General features: G+C 34.5%; 1 protein-coding gene across 1 annotated transcript; it reads right to left on the reverse strand.

Moving 5' to 3' along the window:
- Window positions 1-27,597, reverse strand: ARL5B (ADP ribosylation factor like GTPase 5B). The gene is made up of 6 exons (XM_004285694.3): window positions 27,274-27,597; window positions 15,246-15,306; window positions 13,515-13,662; window positions 10,550-10,633; window positions 9,061-9,212; window positions 1-6,452 (listed from the first exon to the last, which is right to left on the reverse strand). The coding sequence occupies exons 1-6, from the start codon at window positions 27,320-27,322 to the stop codon at window positions 6,404-6,406; spliced, it is 543 nt and encodes a 180-aa protein (XP_004285742.1). The 5' UTR covers window positions 27,323-27,597; the 3' UTR covers window positions 1-6,403.

Genomic DNA, 27,597 nt, shown 5'->3' on the forward strand with positions numbered 1-27,597 from the left:
TTGGAAAAGTAATTATTTATTATGACAAAAATAAAACTGTTGACTGAAAACAAATGAATGTTACACTGTATTGCACCATGACTGCAAATGAGCCAAAACCTGTCTAAAAGATGAACATTCCAGAGCAAACAGCATCCTTTCACTTGTGTAAGTAGGCATGCAAGCAACTCATTACAGCATAATTGCAGAAATAAAAAATTATGAGTACCAGTAACCTAAACTTAACATATAGAAGCATTTTATGACAGTAATAAAGTTATTAAAAATTTAACACATGTCTTTTCAACAACCCACCATTAGAAGAACGTGCTTTGAACCACTTTCAAGAAGTGATGATGTGAATGCATTAATTTGTTTGTTCTTTTAATTTTATTAATGCTTATATATTGAACCAACAGCACACATCTCAGTTGTTTGGTTGGGTTTAAGAAGCACAGTTTGTGGCTCTGAAAGACATTTTTTTCCTCTGTACGATACCAGGGGGCCCCCAGAGAGATCCAATTCATAATTTTGGCCTTATTAACACCATCTTCACTTGACCAAGCTGATTAGCTAAGATATTGTTACAGTGTTTGCAGAAAGCCTGAAGCTTGATGGATAACAATAATTTGTATTTAAACCTTAAGAAATGAACATAAATATAAATAGACACTTTAATGTAGTTTTACATTCTGAGGCAAGAAGTATATAGGGCCTGCTGTTTCCTCTTTAATGCTCTAAAGCACCAATTTATGTTAAGATGGCAATGTGTAATTATAATCATTATATTCTGATAGAACAATCGCAAGAGCAAGGCTGTAACTGCTTTTAGTTTTAGTTTTTTAACCATGCTCTGTACAATAGATGAATAGGGTAAAATTTGTAACTATTACATAATTGGAAATATCATAACCGTCATTTTATTTCACACTTTTAATGAAATAGCAGCTCAACTCTTTTAAAAAGTCAAAATGAAAAGTTTTCCTAACTACACTGAACAGTTTACTCCAAGAGAACAAAACAGGGGCTGTAGAATCCCTGCATTTCCTGAAGGAAAATGTAAGAAGATTAAAATGATTATAGTCTCTTATGAAAAGGGCTAAAATATGCAAATAAATTATAAACATAACCAACACCAACTGATAGTCATTTGATATCTTACCAACACTGATGGAAATATATTCACAGTATAATAAAATCAATCAAATTTTAGAGTTTTTCCTTTCCCTTACTTGATTTTAATTAAACTGATTAAATATTGACTATGCACTTGCCCATGTGCTTTAATGAAGACAGTATGTGGATTTGCTACACCATGTTAGCCCTGCTAGTGGTAAACAAGAGTAAAAGAAAACAAAATCTCCAAGGAATGCTCTCTCTTAGTTGTGAATTTTGCATATTTCAAATACAGGTTGGGTGAAGGGGATTTTTATGGGATTGTACAACATCCCACAGACTAGAGCAAAGCACCTTATGTATGGACTGAAAACTGAGGTAATTTTTTAATTAAAATTTTAAAAGTTTGTGCAAGAGAACATTTCCATTCTTCTAGAATTTTGTTTTCTATTCCAAAAGATATGCACAGCACATTTTATTATTTCTCCATTTCTAGGGAAGAAGGTAGATTACTGGTTTATAAAAATGCAAAAGGTGCCACTCTCTGACTACACTCCCAAATTCTAGAAACCTGATCAGTCTTCAGTCCTTTGGTCACATTAAAAATAATATAGGCCATCCAGTTTTATAGTAAAAGACTGAATTTTCTAGTAATTTTAAGTCCTTGAATGGGGGCAATTCAGTGTTTTCATTCAAATTTCCTATTGGAGATTTTTTATCTTATATTAATCTTTACTGTCAAGTTCTTTGACTTTTGTTTCTAGGTATGCCTCTAAATCTCCAATTAACATTTCCCAAACATTTCACTAGACCTTATACATTTAAAGCTGATTTTAGGTCTGTGGAACACAATATTTTTTCTACTTTAAATTTAAAACAAAGTAGCTGAAAAAAGATTATTTTTATTGGCCTCTATTTATCTCTGGTTACCTGAAACTCTTAAAAAATACTTTTTGGGAAACTGGCTTTTAGATTTCAGTCTTCACAATAATGCTAAATGAATAAGGATGAGACATTACTGAAAAAAACTAACCTTGAATATAAAGTACTTCCAGATTTATACAGACATTTGTAAAATATTGACATCCTCACTGCACTATCCTTTTCACTACTGGAAAGTCAAACAGAACTGGAGCTTGGGGCAGCCTCTAAAGCCAATAAACTCTGAACAAACTAACCACTTGCATCCAGTTAGTAAAAGCCAGGAAAACAAGCAAGATAGTTTCCAGAAGAGAGTATTTCCAATATACACTGGTGTTTTATAAGTAGATTAAATATCATCTTCTTAGCAATATGGCTTATTTTCTTATTTGCATTGTCATTAACTATTAGCTCAATGTAAGTGGAGTAGCAGTTACTAGTTGATGCTTTGTTTTCTTATTTGTATTCATATACTAAATGAAATAATAATGAGGTGGGAATCAAATAATAGATAAAAATAAACGTAATTTCATATTACATGTCTTCCCCTCATTTGGTTTGGTTTTCTTGTGTTTGTTTTTTAGTTTTTAGTAGTAGTGTATAAAGGTTCAGGATTTTAAAGCCAAAAGATGTGTTGGTGCTCTAGTTTAAGTTCCTCAGTATGGGAAAAATAGTAGGAAGGCCATGAACGATAGTAATTGTCTAAGGTAAAACAGGTCACGGCCAAATTAAGATTCAAACCTACTTCTTTAGATAGCCAGCACAATATTCTACTGGATACAAGTCATCATGCTGTATCTCGAAGTGACTCTACTCTGACAAAATATAAAAGATCCTTTAGAAGGGAACTAGATATGAAATGTTTTGGATCCAAAGCCATAGATGAAAAGTTAGGCTCATTAAGTTGGTCTTCAAAGATAAATGTCAATGGAATTCATCTATTCTAGGTATAATACCAGTACATTTTTTCTACTGGTATTGTTTTACATAGTTAATAATTAAATGAGTGCTAGTCAGAGACAATTCCATTTATAATTTGTCCTAGGATACTACATCAAAAATATTTTTTTAAAAATAAAGCTTTTATTGTTTTAAAATTTTCTTTGCCTTGTGACTCCCCATAACTCTTCAGAGAATAATGTTTACAGCACTGCCTATATCACTCACTGTTTCCATAGGAAAATAATTATTTTCTCTTTATGCTATAGGTAATGAAAGTTAATTTATGCTTAATCAAAATGACTACAGCTACAGAAGTAGCATCCATTTCAAAAATGATTTTTAACAATGAAATTTCAATTTATTATCATTCCTCTAATGAATATAGAATAAAATTATACCTTTAAGCATACTACCAAAGAACCTAAAAGCAAAACTTTGTATTTAATCGTGTTATTCAATAGATTATAGATATATTATTTCAAATTTTAAGGAATTAAATTACACTAACAATACAAAATATGCAGTATGTTCCCATATAAAAGGGCTTATTAATTCTAAAAGAGTTCTCAGATGGGCTTCAATAAGAAAGATGAGTTTAAATATGAAGAATGCAACATGTTCAAAATTAAGAAAAATGCCTTGAACTTACAAGGGTAGCAGTTACATTTTAGTTATAACAAAATGTTTGTTAAAATTTAGTTTCTTCATCTTCACATTAAAAACAAAATGTAGAATAACCTCCCGAAAGTAACATGGGTGGATCTCCTGCTTTCCACCACTTAGAAACTTCGCTAGGCAATTGAGGGATTGATTAGGGAGGGTGAAAGCTGAACTATTTCATTGTTAAATTAATTACCTGCTAATATGACTTCTAAAGAACAGGTATAATACAAAATTGAGAACTTATCTCAAAATATGAATAAAGGCACTAATCACAAATTTACATTTTTCATCAGACAATATCTTATAGCTGGTTGATTTTCAATAAATGTCAGAATCAATGCTTTAGCGTTAGATACGTGCTTGAGTCAAAACATTCTCTTGGAGTAAAGGGTAATCAGTTTTCATATTGCTGTAAGAGGAAATATCTAATGAGAACCTATAAAATACTTTTTAAAAGTCTTACATGAATTTCCTAATTGAATTTTTCCCAATCATTGGCACAAAACCTAGTTGGATGTTGATTTCATCTTCAACACACAGCTAACATAAATCTAATCCAAAAACAACAAACTGTTTTTCAAAAAGGATTTAGAAAATAAAATAATAAATTGTATTTTAAAAATCAAATTGAAAACTTGAGTTTATACTAGTAGTTTGACAAAATACAATCAACTATTAACACTTTCAATATAATGCTGATGCGGTAATATAAAAAAATAACCATATAATTTGACAGAAGAAAATGGAGCCAGCCAATCTTATTAGATACAAGAAAGATTTCATAATAACAACAAATATAGGAATATTAAATATGATTTTTCTCAGGACAGAATTCAGAGAATTATCCTCAGTATTCATGGCTAAACTATACAACCAAGATAGAAATTCTGGCAAAGTGTGCTATCATAATTTCTCCTGCCCCACCACCACATACACAACACAAAGCATCCATATTGATTCATGTCTGCTTTTCTCTCATGTTCTTGATTATGCATTGTATTAAAAACAAAATTTATCCTCTACCTGGTATAGAATCACTAAGAAAAAGGTTCAGAACAAGGTTAATGAACAACTGCTTCCCAAAGCCCAGAAAGCTTTCCTCTGGTCATTTCCAGTTCCAGGGTGTGCTACCACTAAACAGAAATCAGAAAAATGCTACCACATTCAACTAAATTAATTAGACTAAATAGAATAAATCAAGTATAACTGAAAACAGCAAAATTTAAACCAACTTACGATAAAAAATATTAAAGTATCACTTTTGAACAGGTACTGATGTTCTTATGAACACTGAATCCTATTTTTGACCCAGATGAAAGAAAAATACTGCAAAAATAAAGTATTATTCTCTACGTGTGTTTTATCCCTTTCATAATAGCAAAATCACACATTTGAAATAAAGAGGATCAAAATTACAATACCTGTCCTCCCTCTTAAGGTATGCACTATTTAGATTATTGTTCATATTAGACGACTGCCTTGAAAATGTTTTAATGCTATCCAATAAGTATACTTTTGCTAGATTATGAGTTTTTAACTATTTAAAAATTTTTTAAGTTGTTAGTGTATTAAACTTGAGTCTCATAGTAATATTCTAAAAGCCATGATTAAATTCAGCAGTTTCCTATTATCCAGCAAAAGATCTTAGAACATGAGGCATAATTATACAAATGTCAGTTGTTTCAAGCCTATTACACTACAACCTCTAACAAATTCAAGGAAAGCCATATGGTTTTTTAAGTAATATACTGCTGGTGATAGAAATGCTGTAATAGACACAATTTCAAATTCTAAGAAATAAAATGAACTGTTTGTATTCCTGCTTTAGCTATTGCCCAAAGCAGATGCGGTGCCCCTTGCAAATGGAATAGTTGAAATTTTTGCTGATAATAAAGTTGTTTGTAATTGATAGTAAAATATATTCTAAGTGTCTTGGTTTAATTTTAGTGCTGGTATGCTTTAGTAACTTCCAATTGTTATATATGCATTGAATAATGTGACATTCTTAAAAATACCAGATTTATTCAAAATATTTACTATCAAAGTTGGGCTTTGAAATAAATATTTTATTTTGATTCGTTTTTAACCAAAACTAATCCTGTGCTGCAGGCAGAAAAGTGAACTTAATTCTTTTAGATAAATAGCCTACTTAATTTCCATGCTAATAGAAACTTAAAATTATTCCATGACTTGCAATAATGTGGGGGAAATTAACTCATTTAAAGGCAGTTCTCATGATGTTTCATCCTCCCCCTTAAATATATATCTTCTAGGCATATTTCTTTCTCATTTACAATAAGTTCTGCCCAAAAGATAAGTAGTTTACAGAGGGAGCAAATATTTAGTGCTGGGTAAGTTTGCAAACAGTACGTGATAATTTCCACTACTGCTCTGTCAAGCCAGTAATTATCTGGTGGGGGGAGGGGGCAGTCAAGAAATGAAAGGAACTGGTCATTAAAGTTATTACAATACTTCAGAAAACATTAAACATATGATAAACATTTCTTACAAGGCAGTCGTTGAATAATTAGAATAAGCAGTCAGAAGAATTCTGTTGCTGAAAATAGTTACACATTATGTTCATCCAACTGAAGACTAGTGCATTAAAAAAAAAAGTTAAGAAAAAATCTTTTATGTTCCAGTTCAGCTGCACTTGATTCAAGTGTTGCTCATAGAGGTTTGTGTTGTTATAAATTAAACATGCTGCTGCCTTAGCAGCCAAAGGTACTAGGAAAAATGTTCATGTCACAGAATAAATAGAGAGTCTCTTTCGAGCAAAAAGTTATCTCACACCAATCCGGGAGGTCATCCACTCTAGACCTTGGCATAACCTGAAACAAAAGACAAAAGTATTTTCAAAATGAAAAACTTTATACTTAAAAATTGAAAGTATACTTATTATTTTTAAGTCTTAACGCAAAAGTCGGTACTACAATAATTATTCATACGTTTAACTGCCAACATTCAGGTAACACTATAATAAGTAGACTTTCTAAGTGTAAGATTATCTAAACAAAATGATACTAATCAGTTGAGAATTGTGGGAAACTGCTTTAGTCTCATCTTGAAGATACAGCTTTGGGGGTTTTGCCATTAAGACTATAACTATCCCACCCCCTTAAGATTAACTAAACTGGGGGCACGGGGTTCGGGGATTTCTGCTCCCACTGGTGAGGTGTGCCTGGAATGGTGGATGTCGAACTGCGTGCTTGGTGGCTTGGTGAATGGATGCGGGAGAAAATGGTGGCTGCGTGGCTGAATGACCAGCCGGAGGTCTCCCACGCTGCAGCCAGCTTGCCCAGATCAGGCCTCTGCTGATCCTGATGTGATGCCGCCTCCCTGTTCCTCCTCCTTGGAAACTTGTGCAAAGAGCTACAGCCATTCCATGGCCAGAAGATGGAGGCATCAAGATTTGCACGCAGTATACATTTTTACACTGACATTCTCTGTCTGGCTTGATTCCCTCTTTTTTTTTTTTTTTTGCGGTATGTGGGCCTCTCACTGTTGTGGCCTCTCCCGTTGCAGAGCACAGGCTCCAGACGTGCAGGCTCAGCGGCCATGGCTCACGGGCCTAAATGCTCCGCGGCACGTGGGATCTTCCTGGACCGGGGCACGAACCTGTGTCCCCTGCATCGGCAGGCAGACTCTCAACCACTGCGCCACCAGGGAAGCCCCTCCCCTTTTTTTAAAATTTTAATTTTACTGAAGTATAGTTGATTTACAATGTTGTGTTACTTTCTTCCATACAGCAAAGTGACCCAGATATATACATATATATAAATTTTTTCATATTCTTTTCCACCATGGTCTGTCACAGAATATTGAATATATAATAGTTCCCTGTGCTATATACAGTAGGACCTTGTCGTTTATCCATCCTATATATATCCATCCTATATATATTAGTTTGCCTCTGCTAACCCCAAACTCTCATTCCCTCCCTCCCCCCAACCTTGGCAGCCATAAGTCTGTTCTCTATATCTGTGAGTCTATTTTTGTTTTGTAGATATGTTGATTTGTATTGTATTTTAGATTCCACATATTAGTGATATCATATGATATTTGTCTTTCTCTGTCTGACTTACTTCTCTTAGTATGATAATCTCTAGGTCCATCCATGTTGCTACAAAGGGCATTATTTCATTCTTTTTAATGGCTGAGTACTATTCCATTCTTTTTAATGGCTGAGTACTATGTACCACATCTTTTTGTCCATGCATCTGTCGATGGACATTTAGGTTGTTTCCATGTCTTGGCTATTGTAATGTTTCCCTTTTTTGAACCATCTGACTGTGAATTCATCAGACTGTGAATACAGATGATATCTTATTCATTTTGATGATCCAGAACCCAGAGCTAGCACTGAGTATTTATGTTTAATATTAAGATTTATTAATAAATAAATGCTTATTTATGAAAAAAAAATTAACTAAATTGAAACCACTATAGAAAGACGGCAGGAATTTCACCCTACTCTCCTAAATGCTAAAGAATGGACTGCTTATGGCCTAGTCTTAAAAGTACAGATCAAAAAAGTCAACATACAGCTATTATATTACAAGCTATTTCTAGTATGAGAAATAATAAGAAGCTCAGTTTGATTTGAAGATAAATAAGTTCCTAGAGGGCTTCCCTGGTGGCGCAGTGGTTGAGAGTCCGCCTGCCGATGCAGGGGACACGGGTTCGTGTCCCGGTCCGGGAAGATCCCACATGCCACGGAGCGGCTGGGCCCGTGAGCCATGGCCGCTGGGCCTGCGCGTCCGGAGCCTGTGCTCCGCAACGGGAGAGGCCACAACAGTGAGAGGCACGTGTACCGCAAAAGAAAAAAAAAAAAGTTCCTAGAAATAAACTGGGTAAACCATATATAACACACTGGGTTCTCCTTGGCCTACTATGTCCAAACTCAAATTCTTAGGAAAGGAAGAATACATTAGAATGGCGTTTATCTTAAATGTTTGTTGTTTAGAAGCATGCCTCCAAAAATGACTCCTGATAATAAAGAAGACGCATTCTTGTGGAAAGCTGGGAGTTTAGGCTTAATTAAGCCCTTGCAGAAAACGTGAAATTTTTTTGAAGCTTCCCTTTCATTCAGGTGACATTACAGTTTTTTCCCAGTTAGTGAATGATAAAAGCAAGAAATGAACAACAACTGAAAATCTAGACTGTGAAAACTTAATTCAAACGTTTGTTCTTGCTCTTTTTTGGTGAAACATTCCATTTACACGAAACGTTACAAAAAATTTGTCAGTAACTTTGCTAAATTGTAATTTAACAATAGTAATTGACTAAAATTATTCCAACCTTGTAAGCCTGAGACACAATATAAAAACTATCTTTAAAAACAAAAATGGAACAGGATTCAAAGAAGAAAGTTGGCCTAAAAAAGTTGCAAGAAATTTGAAAGAAGTCATACGTCCGCTCACACTGATGAGTACTTACCCTTCTCCTGTTAAAGCACAGCAGGACTGAATGTGCCATGGATGATCCTTAATTGAACTGAGGGTGAGGTATTTAGAGATTTCAGCTGCTGTCATACACCCTTTCATATCCTGTTTATTGGCGAAGATAAGGACTGCAGCTTTCCGTAAATCCTGCAATCAACATGAAATATTTCTAATATGTGAAATATCACAATTCAAATTAAAGTAATGAAGCAGGAGGATAAAATATGCCCTACTGAACAATTATAATGAAATCTTTCTACTTTAAAATAATCAGGCACTACTATGTAATATAAAAATTTTGTTGAAATAAAAATAAATGACCTCAAATAACCATGATTTAATGATTTACTCTAACAAAGACAGATTAATATAAACTAGATATTAAAAATTATTTTTCTACTATTGGGCCAAATGGGTCAAACTAAAAGTAAAATAAACCTGAATCTGAAATAATGACTTAAAACTATACGAGCACTATTCTAATAGTCAAGTATAGTATACACTGCCAAATACTACAGAATTTCTCCAAAATTTAAAGGAGAGTACTGAAGGTAAGGGCTGGGCAATACTTACTACTTAAAGTCTTTGTACAACCTAAGTTCAGTGATTAATGTTCACTGCAGAATTGTTTATACTATCAAAACATTAGAAGTAACTTAAATGTTCATTAATAGAAGAACAGATCAAGTGTGGTATCTTCTTACAGTGAAATACTATGTAGTTGTTAAAAGGAATGAACTAAAGTTGTACATACTACCGTGGATAAATCACAGTGTTGTGCAAAACCCTCCAAAACCAAGTTACAAAAAGATTACACACACACACACACACACACACAGACACACAGACACAATACCATCATATAAAGTTCTATGAACATGAAATATAATATTCTGTAGAACTGACAAATACATAAAAATGTAGCAAAAAGATCAAGGTACGCACAGGAATAATAATCACTACTTTTAGGATGGTGGAATTCTTTTAGGATTCTCTGAGAAACAAGGGAAGGATATCAGATTGAAGAGGTCTCATAAGATAATTAATATCTTATGTTGATTAGTGGGTGCATGAATGTGTTTTATTATCTAAGTCTTTCATATATATGAACTATTTAGAATTAAGTGATCCCAAATTATTCACTAAAGAATTTTCAGTTATTATAAACTGTAGGGAGGAAAAAGACCTTAAATTTTCCTTTCTCTTGCCTCAATTTATCAGACTTTTAAAGGCATGACTAAGTAGTTTTAACCTAGAAAAATATTTTCAGTAATGGTATTAGTCTCCAAATTAATGTGTTCGGTTTTCTTAAGTTTGAAAAAGTATTAAAAATTTTTGACCTCATGACTTTCATCAATTTGATATATAAAACTTTGTTAATGATGAAATAATCAACAGCAGAGGACATTAATCTTTGTGAAAAAGCTAAACCAGTGTACAGATACCTTACTCCATTTGTTTTACGTTTGCTTTTCAAAATTTACCTCGTGAGCCAACATTCTATATAATTCTTCTTTCGTAATAGCTAGTCGTTCCCTGTCAATGCTGTCAACCACAAGAATGATGAACTAGAAGACAAGTAAAAAGAAAGGAAATTAAATGGGATGTTGAAGTTTTCTGCAAAACTACTCTAAGTGCTAGAAGTACTTTCTATTATGACATCATCACTATAAAATGGTCCACTGCTTTTTCATCATAAAGTTTATATTATACTGAATCACATCAAGCAGTAAAATCCAAATGTTAATAAGAAAAATAACTCACAACTTCAACAAATAAAAACCATGCTGGAAAAGGTGATGTTTGAATATACAATATGCCCTAATATGTACGAAGATTTATTTTAAAATGCAGGTAAAAAAAGTAATTTTTAAAAAGAAAGTCACAGTAATTTATTCTTTCACTAAAACTTAAAAGTACTCTGTAGTGGGCTTCCCTGGTGGCGCAGTGGTTGGGAGTCCTCCTGCCGATGCAGGGGACGCGGGTTCGTGCCCCGGTCCAGGAGGGTCCCACATGCCGCGCTGTGCGTCCGGAGCCTGTGCTCCACAACGGGAGAGGCCACAACAGTGAGAGCCCCGCATACCGCAAAAAAAAAAAAAAAAAGTACTCTGTAGTCATTCAAGCAAACAATAATTATTTAAGACAGTCTCTTGCCTATTAGAAAGAAGTTAATTTCAAAGAAAAAGAGACACATTTTTAAAACAACTAATGAATAAGACATTTTTACATAAAATATCAACAATAAAAAGGCAAGAAAAATGTGCTAAATAGAAATATATATATGTACTTGGGTGTTAATAATACTCTAAAGAAGATGCAGGTGAAATTAAAGAAGAGCGCAAAGAGAACAGGAGAAAGCTATTGGTAATGGTGTAAATGAAAAAAGGTGTGTTACACATTCAAAATAAAGCATCTTTGTGGGTTCCCTGATGGCACAGTGGTTGAGAGTCCGCCTGCCGATGCAGGGGACACGGGTTCGTGCCCCGGTCCAGGAAGATCCCACATGCCACGAAGCAGCTGGGCCCGTGAGCCATGGCTGCTGAGCCTGCGTGTCCAGAGCCTGTTGCTCTGCAACGGGAGAGGCCACAACAGTGAGAGGCCCGGGTACCGCAAAAAAAAAAAAAAGGCATCTTTGATAAGAAAAATAAGAAGATACAATGAGAAAGGGCCCCTAAATTGAACATTTTATGCAGAAGAAAAAGTTAAGAAATGAGATTAAATGGTTTTGAGGGTTATAGAAGAGGAGTAAACAGACAGGAAGGGTAGAATCAGACTGTTCAAATGACTACAATTAGGGAAAGAGACAACTAGAGTAACCTGAATATAAACTAACAAGGGCTTAGAAAGAGATACAAGGAAAGAAAATAGAGGGGATAAATATAAGAAACATGGCAAAGTCAGAATAGACAGAATATGGGGAAGTAACTCTGTAAGTTAATGAGAGGAAGATGTCAGAAATTAGTCAACAACTGTAACTTGCTGTATTAAAAGGGAGACATTTCAGCTTTTGGATGATGCCTCCATGCAAAGAATTTAAGAAGCGAGATAAGTAGGGTGAACAAAGTGGTTGGAGAAACACCACATAGATAAGATCCCTACCTGGAATCTAAGACTGCAAATGCTATGTGCCATGCTGGTGTGCTACATGAAAGGTCAAAGGATCTTTGTAGTAATTTTGATATTCTTGTAGAAATAGTTTATAAGAACATTTCATATAAATGGCATCACTAACAATGTATGTCTTTCTGGACCCATGTGAAATCTTCTAGAGTGTTGACAATTTCAAAAAACTACCATTTAGTAATGCTATCAATATACAGGGATCAATTAGAACCAACTTTGACCTATTCACCAAAGATAACTGGTCTTTTCACACTTGGGGTTAATTCTGAGCTCTGAAAAAATAACAACAGTTATGCTAAAATGTTGTTCTTCCCTCACTCTCTAACACATTTTAGTTTCAGAACGTTATTTTACTGTAGGAATATATATTAAACTAACCTATAACCATAAATATTAGCTTACCAACCTATCCTCCCCCGCAAATAGAAAAAAAATTAAGTGCTGCCACAGCTGCTGCTTATCTATGATATGCCATCTGGTTTGACCAGTCATACACTGCACTGGAATATATACACACATACACATAGGCTATTACAATGTAAATCTAGAGGAGTACATGTTTTTTATTTTAAAAGGCAACTTATTCACCAAAAATTCCTTGCGTCAACACTTCCACCTCCTCCGCAATCCCCCTCAAAAAAAAAAAAAAAAAAAACCTCAAATTTTAAGAGGTTTCATTATAGAAAAAGTAATTGGTTTGGTACCTCTTTGTAAAGAAAAATTATGGATGCAATTGTGCATTAGTATTCCTGAAGATAAACCTCTCTCAATAGCACTGCATGGTTTAAAAAAAAAAATCTGAGAAGAAATAAAAACAGATATAGAAGATATTCCAGATTTGTTCCCCGGGTCGACTCCAATGATGAAAATAAGTGACAAAGAATGCTAGGGGGATGGCTTGCAAATCATCTGCTTTTTAATTATAATCTCACCAAAAATTTGAATGTGCAATTCATGTTATTTGAAAATCCTATATTAAATTATGCTTAAAATATTTTATTCCTCCTCTAACTAACTAGGGCCTCTTATAAAGTTGGGAAAGGTTATATAATTTATCTTAGTGTCTGCTTTCTCCAACAATGGAGATATTATAGTATTGCCCTGAGGATGAATTGAGAGAGCCTGACAACAGTAAGCACTCCACTAATAATAGCTCCCATTACTCTTCTGACTTGCCTTTTTTCTTTTATTTGAAAACCTCAAATTCCTTACAAAAAACGATCTTATTAAAAAGGAACTGTCACTATGCCTTATGTACAGCCTATCTGTCTTCTGGGTTTACCCCTTAGTTCTTTTCATTCAAATTCGGAAGTAACTTTAGTATACCTCTGTGTTTGAGTAATACGTGTTCCAGGATGATCGCAGTGACTCTTGACCACCAATATCCCACATAAGAAAATGAGTGTTCTTCACAACTATTTCTTCAACATTGCTTCCTATGGTTGGAGATGTATGAACCACTTCATTCATTAAGCTGTTAAAAGACAGACACCATAAAAACTCTTTTGTAAATCTTAAGAACCTGAAGCAAGTTTTATCTCTGTATTTTTATACGAATCAACCTTCCTTACCTGCACCAATGATGGTAATCACTAGCAACAAAACTAGAACCTTGGAGAACATTTGTGCAGACAAATACCTAGACAAAGAACAACTCCTGAAGAAAGGCAGTTTTTTGTTCTTTTAATGGAATAAACTACAGGCTTGATCTGGACAGAAAGGAACTGTGTGGTGTGAGTTTGCATTTTTGTGGCCAAAATGCCAATAACCCCATGCCCTGTTATCGGTTAGAGCAGAACCAATCCCCCATCCTGAAAGAGCAAGTTTCCAGGGGACTGTGTCATCAACACTTGCAAAGTAGTAACCACTGAATAGTAGGCTATCATTTTAAAGACTGTCTATGTGAGAAAAGACACTTAGCTCAACCATAAAAATCAGTGCATGCCTATTAACGAAAACTACAGTCTATGGGCAAATGAAAAGTTATTTAGAACACTGATGCTTATATCACATGTATTATCATACTCATTGGTTAAGCTACATTAATTAATTCAACAAATACATATTTGCCCATAACATGTCAGTACTATGTTGGAAGAAGTCTGCAACTCTCCCTTGGGTTTAATATATGTATTTTTGAAGCTGTGTGCAAAATTATTTCAACAATGATGACAGGTTTCTGAAATGTTCATTTCTAATGTCCAAAGGCTGTGTCATATTAAATTACATAATGGCCAATGAATGAATGTTTTAAAGAAAAACGAGTAGTTATTCAACTCTGAAACAACAAGCCATAAGTTTGTGGCTTTTTAGCAGAGTAGCTGAAAAAAACATTAAGCACTGCTTAAGTGAAGTACTTCTGGAGAGCTGCCAGCTGATGTACTTAAGATGAGGTAGGAAGAGATGAGAAGCACACAATGGAGCACTGTATTTCATAATTATTTGTTAAATGCCTGGGACACAGATCCATTTCCACTGTTTAACAAGGATCATTTCATTGGCACTGAAAGGATAATGGGAGGTTGTCTGACAAGTGGCTGCTAAAAAATTTCCTTAAAGTATTAATGTATTTCTCTGAAAGTCTCAAGCCTCTCCCTGTTGCAAGCTACCAAAGCAGTATTTTCAGGGGCGATCTTCATTTCTTTTGATTTGACAAGTCTGGGTATGTTAAAGAATTCCAGAACTATTAGTCAGGAGAGTAGCAATAGCTTCCTAGATCGATATCAGTCTATTTTACATGGACTTCAGAGGGGGAAGAACTAAGCACAATGTACTTTATTCCTTCCTTCCAGCACTAGAATGTGTGCTTCATTTATTTTTAGTTTAATATTAATTCTTTCTTTCAAGGCTGGAAAAAGATGAGTGTTTTTGACTGTAGCAAACATACGGCAGTTTACCTTACTCACTTTTTAATAAATTTTGTGTTTGGTAAAACACAAAACCATGTGTTTAAGTTTTCCCATTATATTATAATGGTATCTCATTCTTATTAATGATACAAAATTAGCTCCAATAACAAAAATAATAAAAACTGTTTAAATAAACACCCATACTTACAATTGATAAAGAATGGTGGTTTTCCCTGCGTTATCCAGTCCCACTATAATTACTTTGTGTTCTACAAAAAGAAAGCAAACCATAAGCATTTAACACTGCTGCACACTTCAATTACATGCTTTCAACAATGATTATTAGTTAGCCCTCTAATGAGAATCATTCACTGGATATTTACTCCTGGAATAAGATACCAGAAATAAAGAGAACTTCATGATGTCAAGGCTACTTGCCTTCAGTGAGGCAATCTATTAGGACGTTCTCTATCCATCTCTTATAAAAGAATGAGGGAGATGGCTAAGAGGGAGGCACAAGAGAACTTTGTCACTTTTGCTGAATTTGGGGGTAAAAACCCAAATACTAAACTTGATGAGACATTATGACTTAAAATGTAAGTAAAAATAAAAGTGTTTTACACACCTGCTTGCCCTCTCTACCAATCACATTAGCTTTTTATCAAGTTGTTTTTACAGCCAGACGTTTTCCTACCTAAATGTACCAAGATTTTTTCTTTTCACTTTAAAATACAATTGAAAACATAAAACTAAAGAGTTTTCCCTGTCAATAATAAGACACATAATTTCAACCAGTTTTCATTCCTTCCATTAATTTACAGACAAATAAGCAATTACTTAGTCTTCAAGACTTTTTCAATCTGGGTTTTATAACTCTTTTGAGCAGATACTGTTTTCACTCTTTGTATAGAACAAAAACCTCTTCAGTTCCCTCCTCTGGTGCCATCGGCTAAAAGTATCATTTCTTTCATAAGGATTTTTAAGGCCCATCTAATTATTCTGTTACTTGGTAGATATTTTGAAACATCCTTAGAACTCACAGGTCATCTTTTCTAGATTTTAAACTATACAGAATATATTGAAGATTCCTTTTCCCCAGGACAGAATGCTTAAAAAGTTACTAGTGAAACTCGGCAGGGTATGCAAGGAAGTCACCATAAGAACCTCTGCACATGATCAGCTGATTTGTAGTGAATCTGACACATTTCATACCAGATCCCTGCTGCTCTTGTTAACCTCTGATGAATATCAAAATTCTGATTATACATCTAATCAAATATCAGCTGATATTCCTAAAGTATCAATATTACATCAGTCAAAAAGAGGAGCCATAGTTCACAGACAAGTTCTTATATGACAAACCATCTTTCTATCTTCTCATGACCTGCATGCTCTAGGCACTGTCTATATTAATGCAGGACAAATGACATGGTCCTCTGGAAGGGCTGTTTTCACTATGGCAGGAGCTACTTTGTAAAAAAATAAATAAAACTTGTTTGCTTATTATAACTCAGTATCATTCTCTCTTTCTGACTCTTTTGATTTGTATCCCCTAATTTCTAATGGAGCCAATCGAAGTGTTGCCCTGTTTCTGTCCCTTACAGTGTGAGAATGAGAGCAGTCCTACCAGTGGAGGAACAAACATTCTAAATTTTGGTGAAATTTTGGTGACAGCTGGAAACTCCACCCACCCACGATCTGGAGACCATGTGGTCCCAGTGGTTTGAGAAGGAAGCCACTAGTATAAAGGTAATCTCAACCTGGGTGCAGATACTCCTGCTGGGAGGAGGGAATGGAAAGATAGTACCAGGTAGTACCATCATTGTTGAACTCAAGTGAACACCAGGGCCATTTTCAAACGTGCCTGCCCCTGGCTTCACATTTGTATTATAATGATGATCACAGTACTGAAGGCCTGTGATGGTAAAACTCATAAATAATGCATCATTTTGAAAGATTGGTCCCCCGTTTAAACTAAGTCAGGAATGACAAACCCTGAATGTAGATAGAGTATGAATTTCATTAAAGTTTCAAATGTTTGATTAACTTCAGGTTTTTTAAGGTGACTTTTCCTCCTCATTGATAGGCAAGTCTAGGAATTAAGACAAAACACAAAATTTCAACTCTGTCTTATGATGAAGTATGTATATCTATCCTTCAGGTAAACTGAGACCTATCTTCTGATGTTAAAATTGAGTTTATATAAAAAAGTAACAGTAAAGGAACAGCTAAGTGCTTAAAAGCATGAAATAAACAGAAGTTTATTTTAAATCTTTTCTTTGAAAATTGTCTTTAACATTATCTATACAATAAGAGTAAAGTCAAGTTCAAAGAGCATTTACTAAAAAACCAAGTACAAAATAAAAGCTATTTGTACTCTATGCACAACTGTAATTCTTCCTTCTTTTTTCAAATGCCTCTGTTGTACTTAGCTGCTACTTGAGTATGTCAGTGACCAAAGACTTCATTCAGTTCACAAATGTTAGTAAAGGTTTTACCTATTCAAGGAACAATGAGAAAAATATGGAAAGTGACACATATTCTCCTGTTATTGAAAATAAAATTAATGTTGTTTTAAATGTCCCCAAGTGGTATCTAGATTAATCAAGTATAAAGTTTCTTGAAGGTATTATTGAATCACAGTGCTCTATCAAATGTTCACATCAATACATACCAAAAGCATAACTATGATCACACAGTAGTGCATATTACTTGATTTTAAAAGGGGGCCCTCATGCTTGAAAAACATGACACAGGGGTGCTTGTTCTGTACTGCTGTCTTTCTGGTTGGGCATAATCAACAGGCCATATACAAATCTTATCTTATGTACTGAAACACAAAAGATCAACTAAGCTATGTAACTGTCAGAGTGATTTCCTATAGAGTAGCTTTGATAAAAACAATTTCCTTTGCCTGTCATAATTAACTAAAGCAGATGTGGAAAGATGGTTTTATTATGTATTTATCTAATAGGTTAAAAAAAACTTTCAAAATATATCAGTTATGGTTCAAGTCAGTCTCAAATTAAGGTGAGAAAGGCTTTATGCCAAAGGTCAAATTGTGAATTGCTGCCACTGAGAAAAACATGAAACGTTTTAACATCATATTTATTTACAGAGCAGGAAGCAGAGATTTCCATTTCACTAAAATTGAAATTTCTAAAGTTATGAGGAGAAAATTATACAATTGTATACTTTTACAACTTCAACTGCTCCTCAATATGTATATCTAAGCCATATATTCTTAACTTCCAACTCTTCAAATTACTCTCCATGAAAACAAAATATTTAGTTGACGGACTGAAACAGTTATTTCTCAGTTAACCTTAAAGAGGGCAAACTATAACATGGATAATACTAAATTCTTTATTTAGAATGGACTTCACAAATGTAATTATAGAAAATTAATTTTTTCCCAATGTTTACCAACAGCATTACTAAAAAATATATGATGTTAGAGTAATAGGCTGACCATGCTTAGGGGTAGGAATGTGTGTGTTGGGGATGGGGTGTGTACAATTTAAGATGATTTGTGGATAGCTAACTAATTTTGGGTTAAGCATTACCATAAGAATCAGAGTTATAAGGAATCCAAATGTTTTAAAAGTGTCTGCACACCACGAGATGGTCACTTTGGGCATCTTATTTCACGAGAAATCTCTTCCAGGAGACCAAGCTGCACCTCTCCTCATAACAAAGGTGTGAGAAGAGTATTTCCAGTGTTACTAATGATGCATCTCCAGAGCCCAACACAAAGCAAGTTTATTTACATCAAATGAAGGAATGCTCATCACAGAGCTTTTGTTTAATTTTGACCAAGTGTTTACACATAAGTTTCTCTATTGGCTTGGCTTTGGTGTTTATTCTCTTGGATTTCCTTAAAAGCCGGCTTTACTTTTCTTTTCTTTTCTTTTTTTTTTTTTAGGGAAGGCATAAAGACATGCCTTTACAGGATGAAGCTTCAAAGCAAATTAGTAAGCTCACTTGCTTGTAGACAAATACAGGTTAAATGGCTAACAAGAAAAATGATGAAAAAGGAACTTGAAAAAAAATAAGTAAAAGAAAAACAACAAGAAAAAAAAGTTTCTCCCTTTACCCAATTAAAAAAATTTTTTTTATAAACTCAGTTTGTAGTTTTAGTACAGATACCAAACAAATAGAATTTGTAGTTTTAGTACAGAATACCAAACAATGAAAACAGACTCACATGAGAAAAGCATTAGAGAAGCACTAAATATTGGCAGTGTTAATAAACTGTGAAATAATATGTTAACATTTATTTTATCATGTTAAAATTGGATATTGTTAAAATATATGATAAAATGACTAACTTTTAATTTTGAGATATAAGATAGCCACCCAAATATCATAAAATAGGGATTGCTACCTTCTAGATACATAATACCTGCACTAAAATTGTTATATAATGAGGACAAGCCCTATGTGAACACAGAGTATGTAAACAACTATATAACTAAACAAATAAAAATGCCCTATGCCAAATCTGGTGACTTAAAATTTGAAATACTGCATTTACAGAAAATAAGTTTGCATTATTGCAATAGGTAGGTAGTAAAATGTCAGAGGATGTGATGTCACAACCTGAGACCTGAAGTCCTGGACAGCAACGAGGAGCAGTCTGCCTCTTGGAGAGAACAAAAAGAAAGAAAAAGGAGAGCTATAAAAAACTCTGTCTTATATTATACTTATTATAGAATCATAAAATACCATAGCTTAGAAGAGACTGCAGAACGTGAGATCTACTCCTTCTCTCCCACTTCTTCATCAACAAATGTGTTACCTATATGGCAACTTTGAGGAACCCAGGTCTCCAAAAATGCACAAAACTACTGACCTGGGCCACCTTGCATATTTTACAGATAAAGAAATTACAGGCCTATGAAGTTAAAAAAAAAAAAAAAATCAACCCAAGATGCTATTTTCAGCAAAAATACACTTCAGGAATGAAGGGGAAAAAAGACATTTTCAGATAAAAGAAAACTAAGAGAATTCATTTACCTGCAAAACCACACTACAAAAATGGTAGAGTTCTTCCGCTTGAAAGGAAATTCACAAGATGGAAATTCAAAACATGAAAAATAGTAATGTGGGTAAATATAAGAGAAAATTTTACCCTCTCTTAAAACTTTAAAGAACATGTGATTGTCTATGGCAAAAATTATAACACTGTATTGTGCAGTTTATAACATATGTAGATACAATACAAATAACATGTAAGCTGTATGGTTATAAACGACAAGGGAGGAGAGTATGCAATTACATATACAGTTTCAAGGTTCTTACACTTTACAAGTGTTACATTATTAACTCTAAGTAGACTGCAAAAAGGTAAGAACGCATGTTGTGATCCCTAGAAGAACCATAAAAATAATGTGAAAAGGAATTGCTTAAAAAGTCAATAAATAAATTAAAATAGAATTCTTAAAAAAATTTAACAGTCAACCCAAAAGAAAGTGGGAAAGGAAGAATAGAGTAATAACAAAACAAACACAGATGGGACAAACAGAAAACAAATGGTAAAACAGTATACCTTAATATTTCACCATGCCATAAATCTAAGCACACTAATAAATCGGATAAACATTCCAATTAAAAGGGAGAGAATTTCACACTAGACAAACAAGATCCCAACATATGCTCTCTATAAGAGATGCACATAAAGATATAAAATATCTAAACAAAATTAACAACCACCTTAAGCTAATAAACATTTATAGAACATTGCAGACAAATGCAGAATGCACATTCTTTTCAAGCGCAAATGGTATATGCACCAAAACAGACCATTTAGATGAACTATAGAAAGTCTCAATAAATTTGGGGGGAAGAAAAAAAGGAAAGCTTACAGAGCATGTTTCTGACCACAATGGAATTAAATTTGGAACCAAAAATAATCTATCAAGAAAAACAAGTATGTGGAAACTATAACAACACTCATAAATAAGCCATAGTTCAAAGAAGAAATTAAAAAGAAACAATTTTTAAAATGTTTCCAACTGAATGAAATACAATATATTAAAATCTATGGAATAAAGCTAAGGCAGTACTTAAGAGGAACATTTACAGCCAGCTGTTTATATATGAAAGGAAAAAGAAACAAAAACAATGATGTTTATATATGAAAGGAAAAAGAAACAGAAACAATGACACCCAGCTAACCCTTAAGAAGGTGGGGGGAGGGGAGTAAAGCAAACTCAAAGTAAGCAGATGGAAGGAAATAAACAACAAGAATTAGTAAATTAGAAAACAGAGAAAATTAAAATCTTTTCTCTGAAAAGATTAACAAAACAAAAATGGGACTGACACCACCTTTAAAATTTACCATGAAGTCACTGCAAGAGAAGAGAAAGTCTAGAGATAAGAATCATCTGAGTTTCAACAGAGACTCCAAAGTAATTCACTGGTAAAGAAAAGTCTTCAGTAAATTATACTGGGACAAGCAGATATCCACGTAAAAAAATAATGAAGCCCAACCCCTATTCACATCATAACCTCAAAATAATCTGAGATGGCTCACAGACCTAAGCATAAAAGCTAAAGCTTCTAGATGAAAGGAACAGGACACAGAAAGTAACAGCCATTAAAGAAAAATAATATAGAGAGAAATTGAGACTTCACCAAAACCAGAAACTTCCACTCAGCAAAAATCGCTATTAATAAAATGAATAGGGAAGCCACAGGCTGGGGGTGGGGATGGGGGTATATTCACAAAACATATCTGACAAAAGACTCAATTCCGGGATATAGAAATAATTATAAAGAATAACTTTTTTGACCCCCCCCAAAAAAAACACTGGCAAAGGATTTGAACATTTTGCAAAGGAAGATACACAAATGGCCAATTAGCACATGAAGAAGTGTTTAACACCCAAAAATCATCACAGAAATGCAAATTAAAACCAAAATGAGATAATAACAGTACACATCCAACAGAATAGCTAAAATTAAAATACTGGCAACGAAGCCTCAAATGTTGCTGGTGAAAGTATAAAAATGGTATAACCACTTTAGAAAACAATCTAACAGTTTCACAATATTATAACTCATCATGATGCAAATGAATAGACAACTGTGGTATATTCATGCATGGAATTACTTATAACAGATCTATGGGGAAAGCTTCCAGTGTGAAGGGCTAATATAAAAATAAATAGAAACAAACAAACAAAAAAACTAAGACACTTAGAAGACATAGCATTATGAAGCAACGCCACAAGAATAAAAAAATGTAGCAAATAAAAAGTTTTTATAAATTAGAATTATGATAGCTGAAAATAGTCAATAGGATTGGAAGACAAAGGAAATATCCCAGGACTCCAAAAAAAAGAGCCAGAAAAATGGAAAAGGATAATTGATAATCAATTTAGTGCCATATGACCAATAATATTTCCAGAAAAGTAGAGGAAGAAATCCTAAATTTAAGAAAGGAAGGGAGGGAGGGAGGGATGAAGGAAGGAAAGAATTCCTACAATGGAAAAAGGTGCAACTTTGTGTTGAAAAGGTCCAATGAATGAAGACACAACAAGGCACACCTCTTTCAAATTTAAAAATACCAGGGATAAATGGAAAATTCTAATATGTACTACAAAGAGAGGGAAAAAAATCAGAAAAGAATGATACTGGTCTTAACAACAACACTGGAAGCTGGAGGACAATGACAGTACCTTCAAAATTCTGAAAGAAACGTTTTCAACTTAACTATATCCAGCCCAATTATAAATCAAAAGTGAGGACAGACCAATATATCTTCAGATATTTGGAATCACACAAAAAAATGACCACTTTGGGCAACTTTTCAGGAAACTTCTGAAGGATGTACTTCATCAAAGTAAGAGTAAAGCAAGAAAAACGTTAAGTTCTAATAAGACAGAAAAGCAAAGGAAATTCCTAGAATGATAGATAGCAAGGACAAGTCCAGAACAGCTGTGTGGCGGGCACAGAGGAAAAACAGGTCCAATTTGGAGCAGGATGGAATACTGAGAGGGTGGGTAGGAAGGATAAATCATCTGATAGTTGTGATGTGTGTAAACTGTACAGAGAGCTTTTGGATGGCACGAAATGACTTAGCCAAATGTACAAAGAAAACTAAGGCAATGAGATATGATTATTTACTCTAGTGGGGAAAAAGCTGTAGAAAAAAGGGAAACATAATTACAGCACATTGTGGCTCAGTAGTAACAAAACTTTATAGTCACAAAAATGAAAAGATAGAGTGTGGATTAAGCCAAAATATTATACTGGGATAACAAATATAATGTTATATGTTGATTTATATCTCAATTCTTAAAAAAAAAAATTACAGTGTTTAAAATTTCCACATACGTATATTATCCAGAAATGTGGAAGTATATGCTGGGAAAAAAGTTAAGAGATTAAAGAGATCTGACGAACACACATCATTTTCAGACTTTAGCATTATGTAACTTTTAAAAAAGAATATGTATGTGTTACTTCAATATAAACTTTTTATGTTTGAAAAACAAAACAAAAAATTGAACAAAAGCTTTTGTAATGAGGATACAACAGCGAATAAGACAAAGTTCATGCCTCAAGAAGTTTATTTCTATTGAAACAGACAACAAGTAAACAAATAAACTTATCATATGATTACAGGTAGTGATAAACGTTACTCAGAAAAACAAAGGGTTAAAACATAGCGACTGAATGTTGGGGAGGTAAGAGTGGTCAGGCGAGGAAAGGGCTCTCTGAGGAGTGACATTTGATCAGAAGTCTGAACCATTTGAAGGTATGAATAAAGTGGGTTCTGGAAAACAGGGAGCAGACAGTGGTAAGTTTAAGTTTGGTGTGTTTGAAACTAGCAAAAAGAACAGAATTAAGAGCAGAATACTAACAGGAGACATCAGATGTAAGCCATCAGAAGTGAAGAACAATAACGATGACATACAAATTGGATATCAGTGCTCAAAATGATACCATGAAATTCACCAATGAGAAAGAAATGATGAGATAATGAAATTAAGTTAAAATGTCATTGTTTTTGGTTCTGAAAATGAACTACAATTAAAATCATATTCCATTCATTCTTAAGTCTGGATAAAACAAGAAATAACTGACAGAAAAATACAAGGTCTATGAAAGTTTAAAAAGAAGTTTAAAAAAAAGGAACGCTCAACTTCTGAGGTGAATCTAAAGATAGATATACACGTATGTATTTTATATAGGCATAACCTCATTTTATTGCACTTCGCAGATATTTCGTTTTATACAAATTGAAGGTTTGTGGCAACCCTGCGCTATCAGATGATAGTTAGCAATTTTTAGCAATAAAGTATTTTTAAATTAAGATATGTACATTGTTTTTTAGACATAATGCTATTGCACATTTAATAGACTGCAGTATAGCCTAAACATAACGTTTATATACACTGGGAAACCAAAAGAAATTGTGTGACTTGTTTTATTGCAATATTTGCTTTATTTTGGTAGTCTGGAACCGAACCCACAATATCTCTGAGGTATGCCTGTACAACACACATAAACAAACACAAAGATATATACAATAATGTCTAAAAAGATAATCAGATTTGAAATTATTTCCTTCAATTGATAAGTGCATTGAAGTAATCAGTCTTCTAGCTTAAAATCAAGCAATACAAAATCACAGAGACTAAGAACGTAGTTTGTAACAGCTTTATTTAGAGGATACATGCTTTTAGTATACTTATTCCCAGAAAGGTATCAAATTTATAAGAAGATGTTTGGTGCTCTAAAATACTACAGGGAAAAATGTTGGAAGAAAGATAAGGGAAAGGAGTATTTAAGGTAATATAAGCCGTAGTCAACTCTGCCTGTACATTTGAGTCATCTTAGCATTGATGCCCACGGCGCTCCACCCCATTCTGATTTGACTGCTCTGAGGTGGGGCATTGGGCATACTATGCGACCAAGACTGAGTGATTAGATGTGTCACTCTAATCACTGGATTAGATGTGTCACAGTGGTAAAAATGGAAAATGCTGAGATTGTCAGGTGATACATATAGAAAGTAAAAATACAGGACTAGTATCAATCTGATCACATTATTCCCCTGCTTTAAAACAACATACATGACCAAACTCTAATGGCTCGGCTCCCATGGCTTGCAGTTCAACATCTTAGTCTACACACAAGGCCCTCTGTGATCTGGTTCTCCTAGCTACCTCTCCAACCTCATCTCCTCTAACTCCCCCACAGGCAAACTAAAATACAGCCAAACTATTTTCAGCTTCCCTCAATGCACCAAACTATTTCATTCCTCTCCCATTTGCGTATTAGTCCTTCTGCCTAGAATAACATAGCATGCCTTGTAAACACCTACTTATCGCTAAAGTCCAAGTATACCTTTTTTTGTAAAGTCTTCCAGGAATCACCTGAGAAAAAATTAATCACTTCCTTCTTGTTGACCATCACCATGCTTTTATACATACCTGTGAAATAATTTACCACGCTACATCTTTTTTTTCCCCAATCTGTATCATTTACTGATTCTTGAGTACTTTGAGAGCAAGTTATATGTAACTTTTCTGTATTTTAACCTTTGCGTCTCTTAGGCCTAACTCTGATGACTGGGTTATGGCCTATGACTAAATGTTAGTTGCATGAATAAATGGGAATAAAATGACAGAATAACCACTATGTAGTTCTAAATTTTCAATAAGGAAGTTAAAGGGAAAGAAAAATTCTAAACAGTATTGGGGATTTAAGAGGACTAAACAATTGTGACTACAAAAGTAGCCCATGAATGTCTTTCATCATCTGCCGAATTTTCCCTCTACATCCTTCATTCCCTTCTAGTCTGATTAAGAAAGCCTAAAAAAAACACCAAAAACAAAAAGATACACAACAGTAATAAAACAGAGAGGAGAGAAAAGGGAATGGGACAAGTTACACAGGGAGAACCAACGACTTTGGTAATGTTTTATTTCTTAAACTATGGGAAAAGATAAGCAGGTGATTATTAATCTTTATACTTTTAAACATGTCTTAAAAAGCTGCTTTACATAGTAAATTCATGTAACAAGGATTAGAAAATATAAACTACTGAAAAAAATGTATTAAATTTATGGATAATATCTATACGGAAAAAAATGTATGGAGTTAAATTCTGGCCACTTTGAAATCACTTGATAAGTGCTATCTGCAGTAATTTCGTTTATACACACACATGTATATGCGTATACGTGTATATGCGTATGCATATATCTATCTTTATTAACTTGTAACCTTGAAAAAGGCTATTTTAGTATTCTTATCGACCTACGGAACAAGTGACTAAAACCATTTCATTCTGTTCATAACTTCTTAAATCCAAAGAAAAAATACCGCATTAGCAGTAACAAATTGGTATCATCATAAAACACTGGCTTTTATTACGCCCGGGTATTAAATGCAAAATGAAACTATTTGAGTTTTAAAACTGGTTTCAGTTACTGAGAAAACACTCCGTTAAAAGAATGCCTAAAACTTTACCTATTCCCGGCCCTTTTTATCTGGGTATTTTCTCTCTTCAGAAGCCATCACATCTCATTCACTCTGACTCAGAACAGGTTTTACAACTTCTTGGCCCTTTGGACTTGCAACTTTTAGACGTCTCAGAACCAGTTCTAGACTAATTACGGATACGCAATAGCCTACATAGAACCAAAAGCATTTCGTTTTCCAACATCGAAGAAAGGAATGAAGGGTTTAAGACGAAGATTTCCAGAAACTGGTGTATCTCAATAGGACAACTCATTCCCGAGTCCTGGAAAGCAGGCGAAATCAGAGAGAACGTGAAGGCGCACTGGCTTAAAGAGCAGGGCGCAAAACAAAGCATCATTAGTAATTAAAAAAAAAAAAAAGTTGATTGCTTTCTGGGTGGACACTTATCCTGGGGCAAGACTTAGGATGCTTAATAGAGATGGAAAAGGCCCTCCAAGTGCCTCCGGGTATCATTAGGTGCTTTCCGCTTTCCTTCTCTAAAATCCCCAAATTCTTGGTTTGGATCCAGGGACACCAAATGCCCCCTCTTCTGACATTCCATTTCTCCCAACCATCACGTTGCACCTTCTTCCAGCCTAAAATAGTGAGTTTCTACCCACCTCCTCGATTAAGTCACTTCTCTGAGTCTCAGAACGTTTGTGTCCACCTAGAAACCTGTCTCCCCTCGGCTGTCCCCTTCGGCGGCTAGACCTCTGCCTCGGATTCGAGCCGTTGCGCAGCTCCATCCTTCTCACCTTGGTTACAGAAGAGGCTCCACAGTTTAGCGAAGATCAGCCCCATCATGAGCACCTGGGCGGGCCACGGGGTTCCCTCAGCAGCAGGTGCCGCTGCGCCGGGCCCCCCACCGCGGCGCTGGCCGTGGGGAACCAAGGAGAAGCAGACTGGGACCACGCGGCGACAGCACTGGTTGGCGGAGAAGCCGCGATCGGCCGCTCAGCTGCCCGTCAGAAAACGCCGTGCCAAGTCCCTGCCCGAGAGTCCTTTGTTCGAGTCCACTGAGCCCAACGCCGACCCGTAGTCCCTTCGGTCTGAACCCACCTACCCACCAGAGCCTCAAC

The sequence above is a fragment of the Orcinus orca genome, chromosome 2, assembly GCF_937001465.1.
Source record: "Orcinus orca chromosome 2, mOrcOrc1.1, whole genome shotgun sequence".
NCBI classification, from domain to species: domain Eukaryota; kingdom Metazoa; phylum Chordata; class Mammalia; order Artiodactyla; family Delphinidae; genus Orcinus; species Orcinus orca.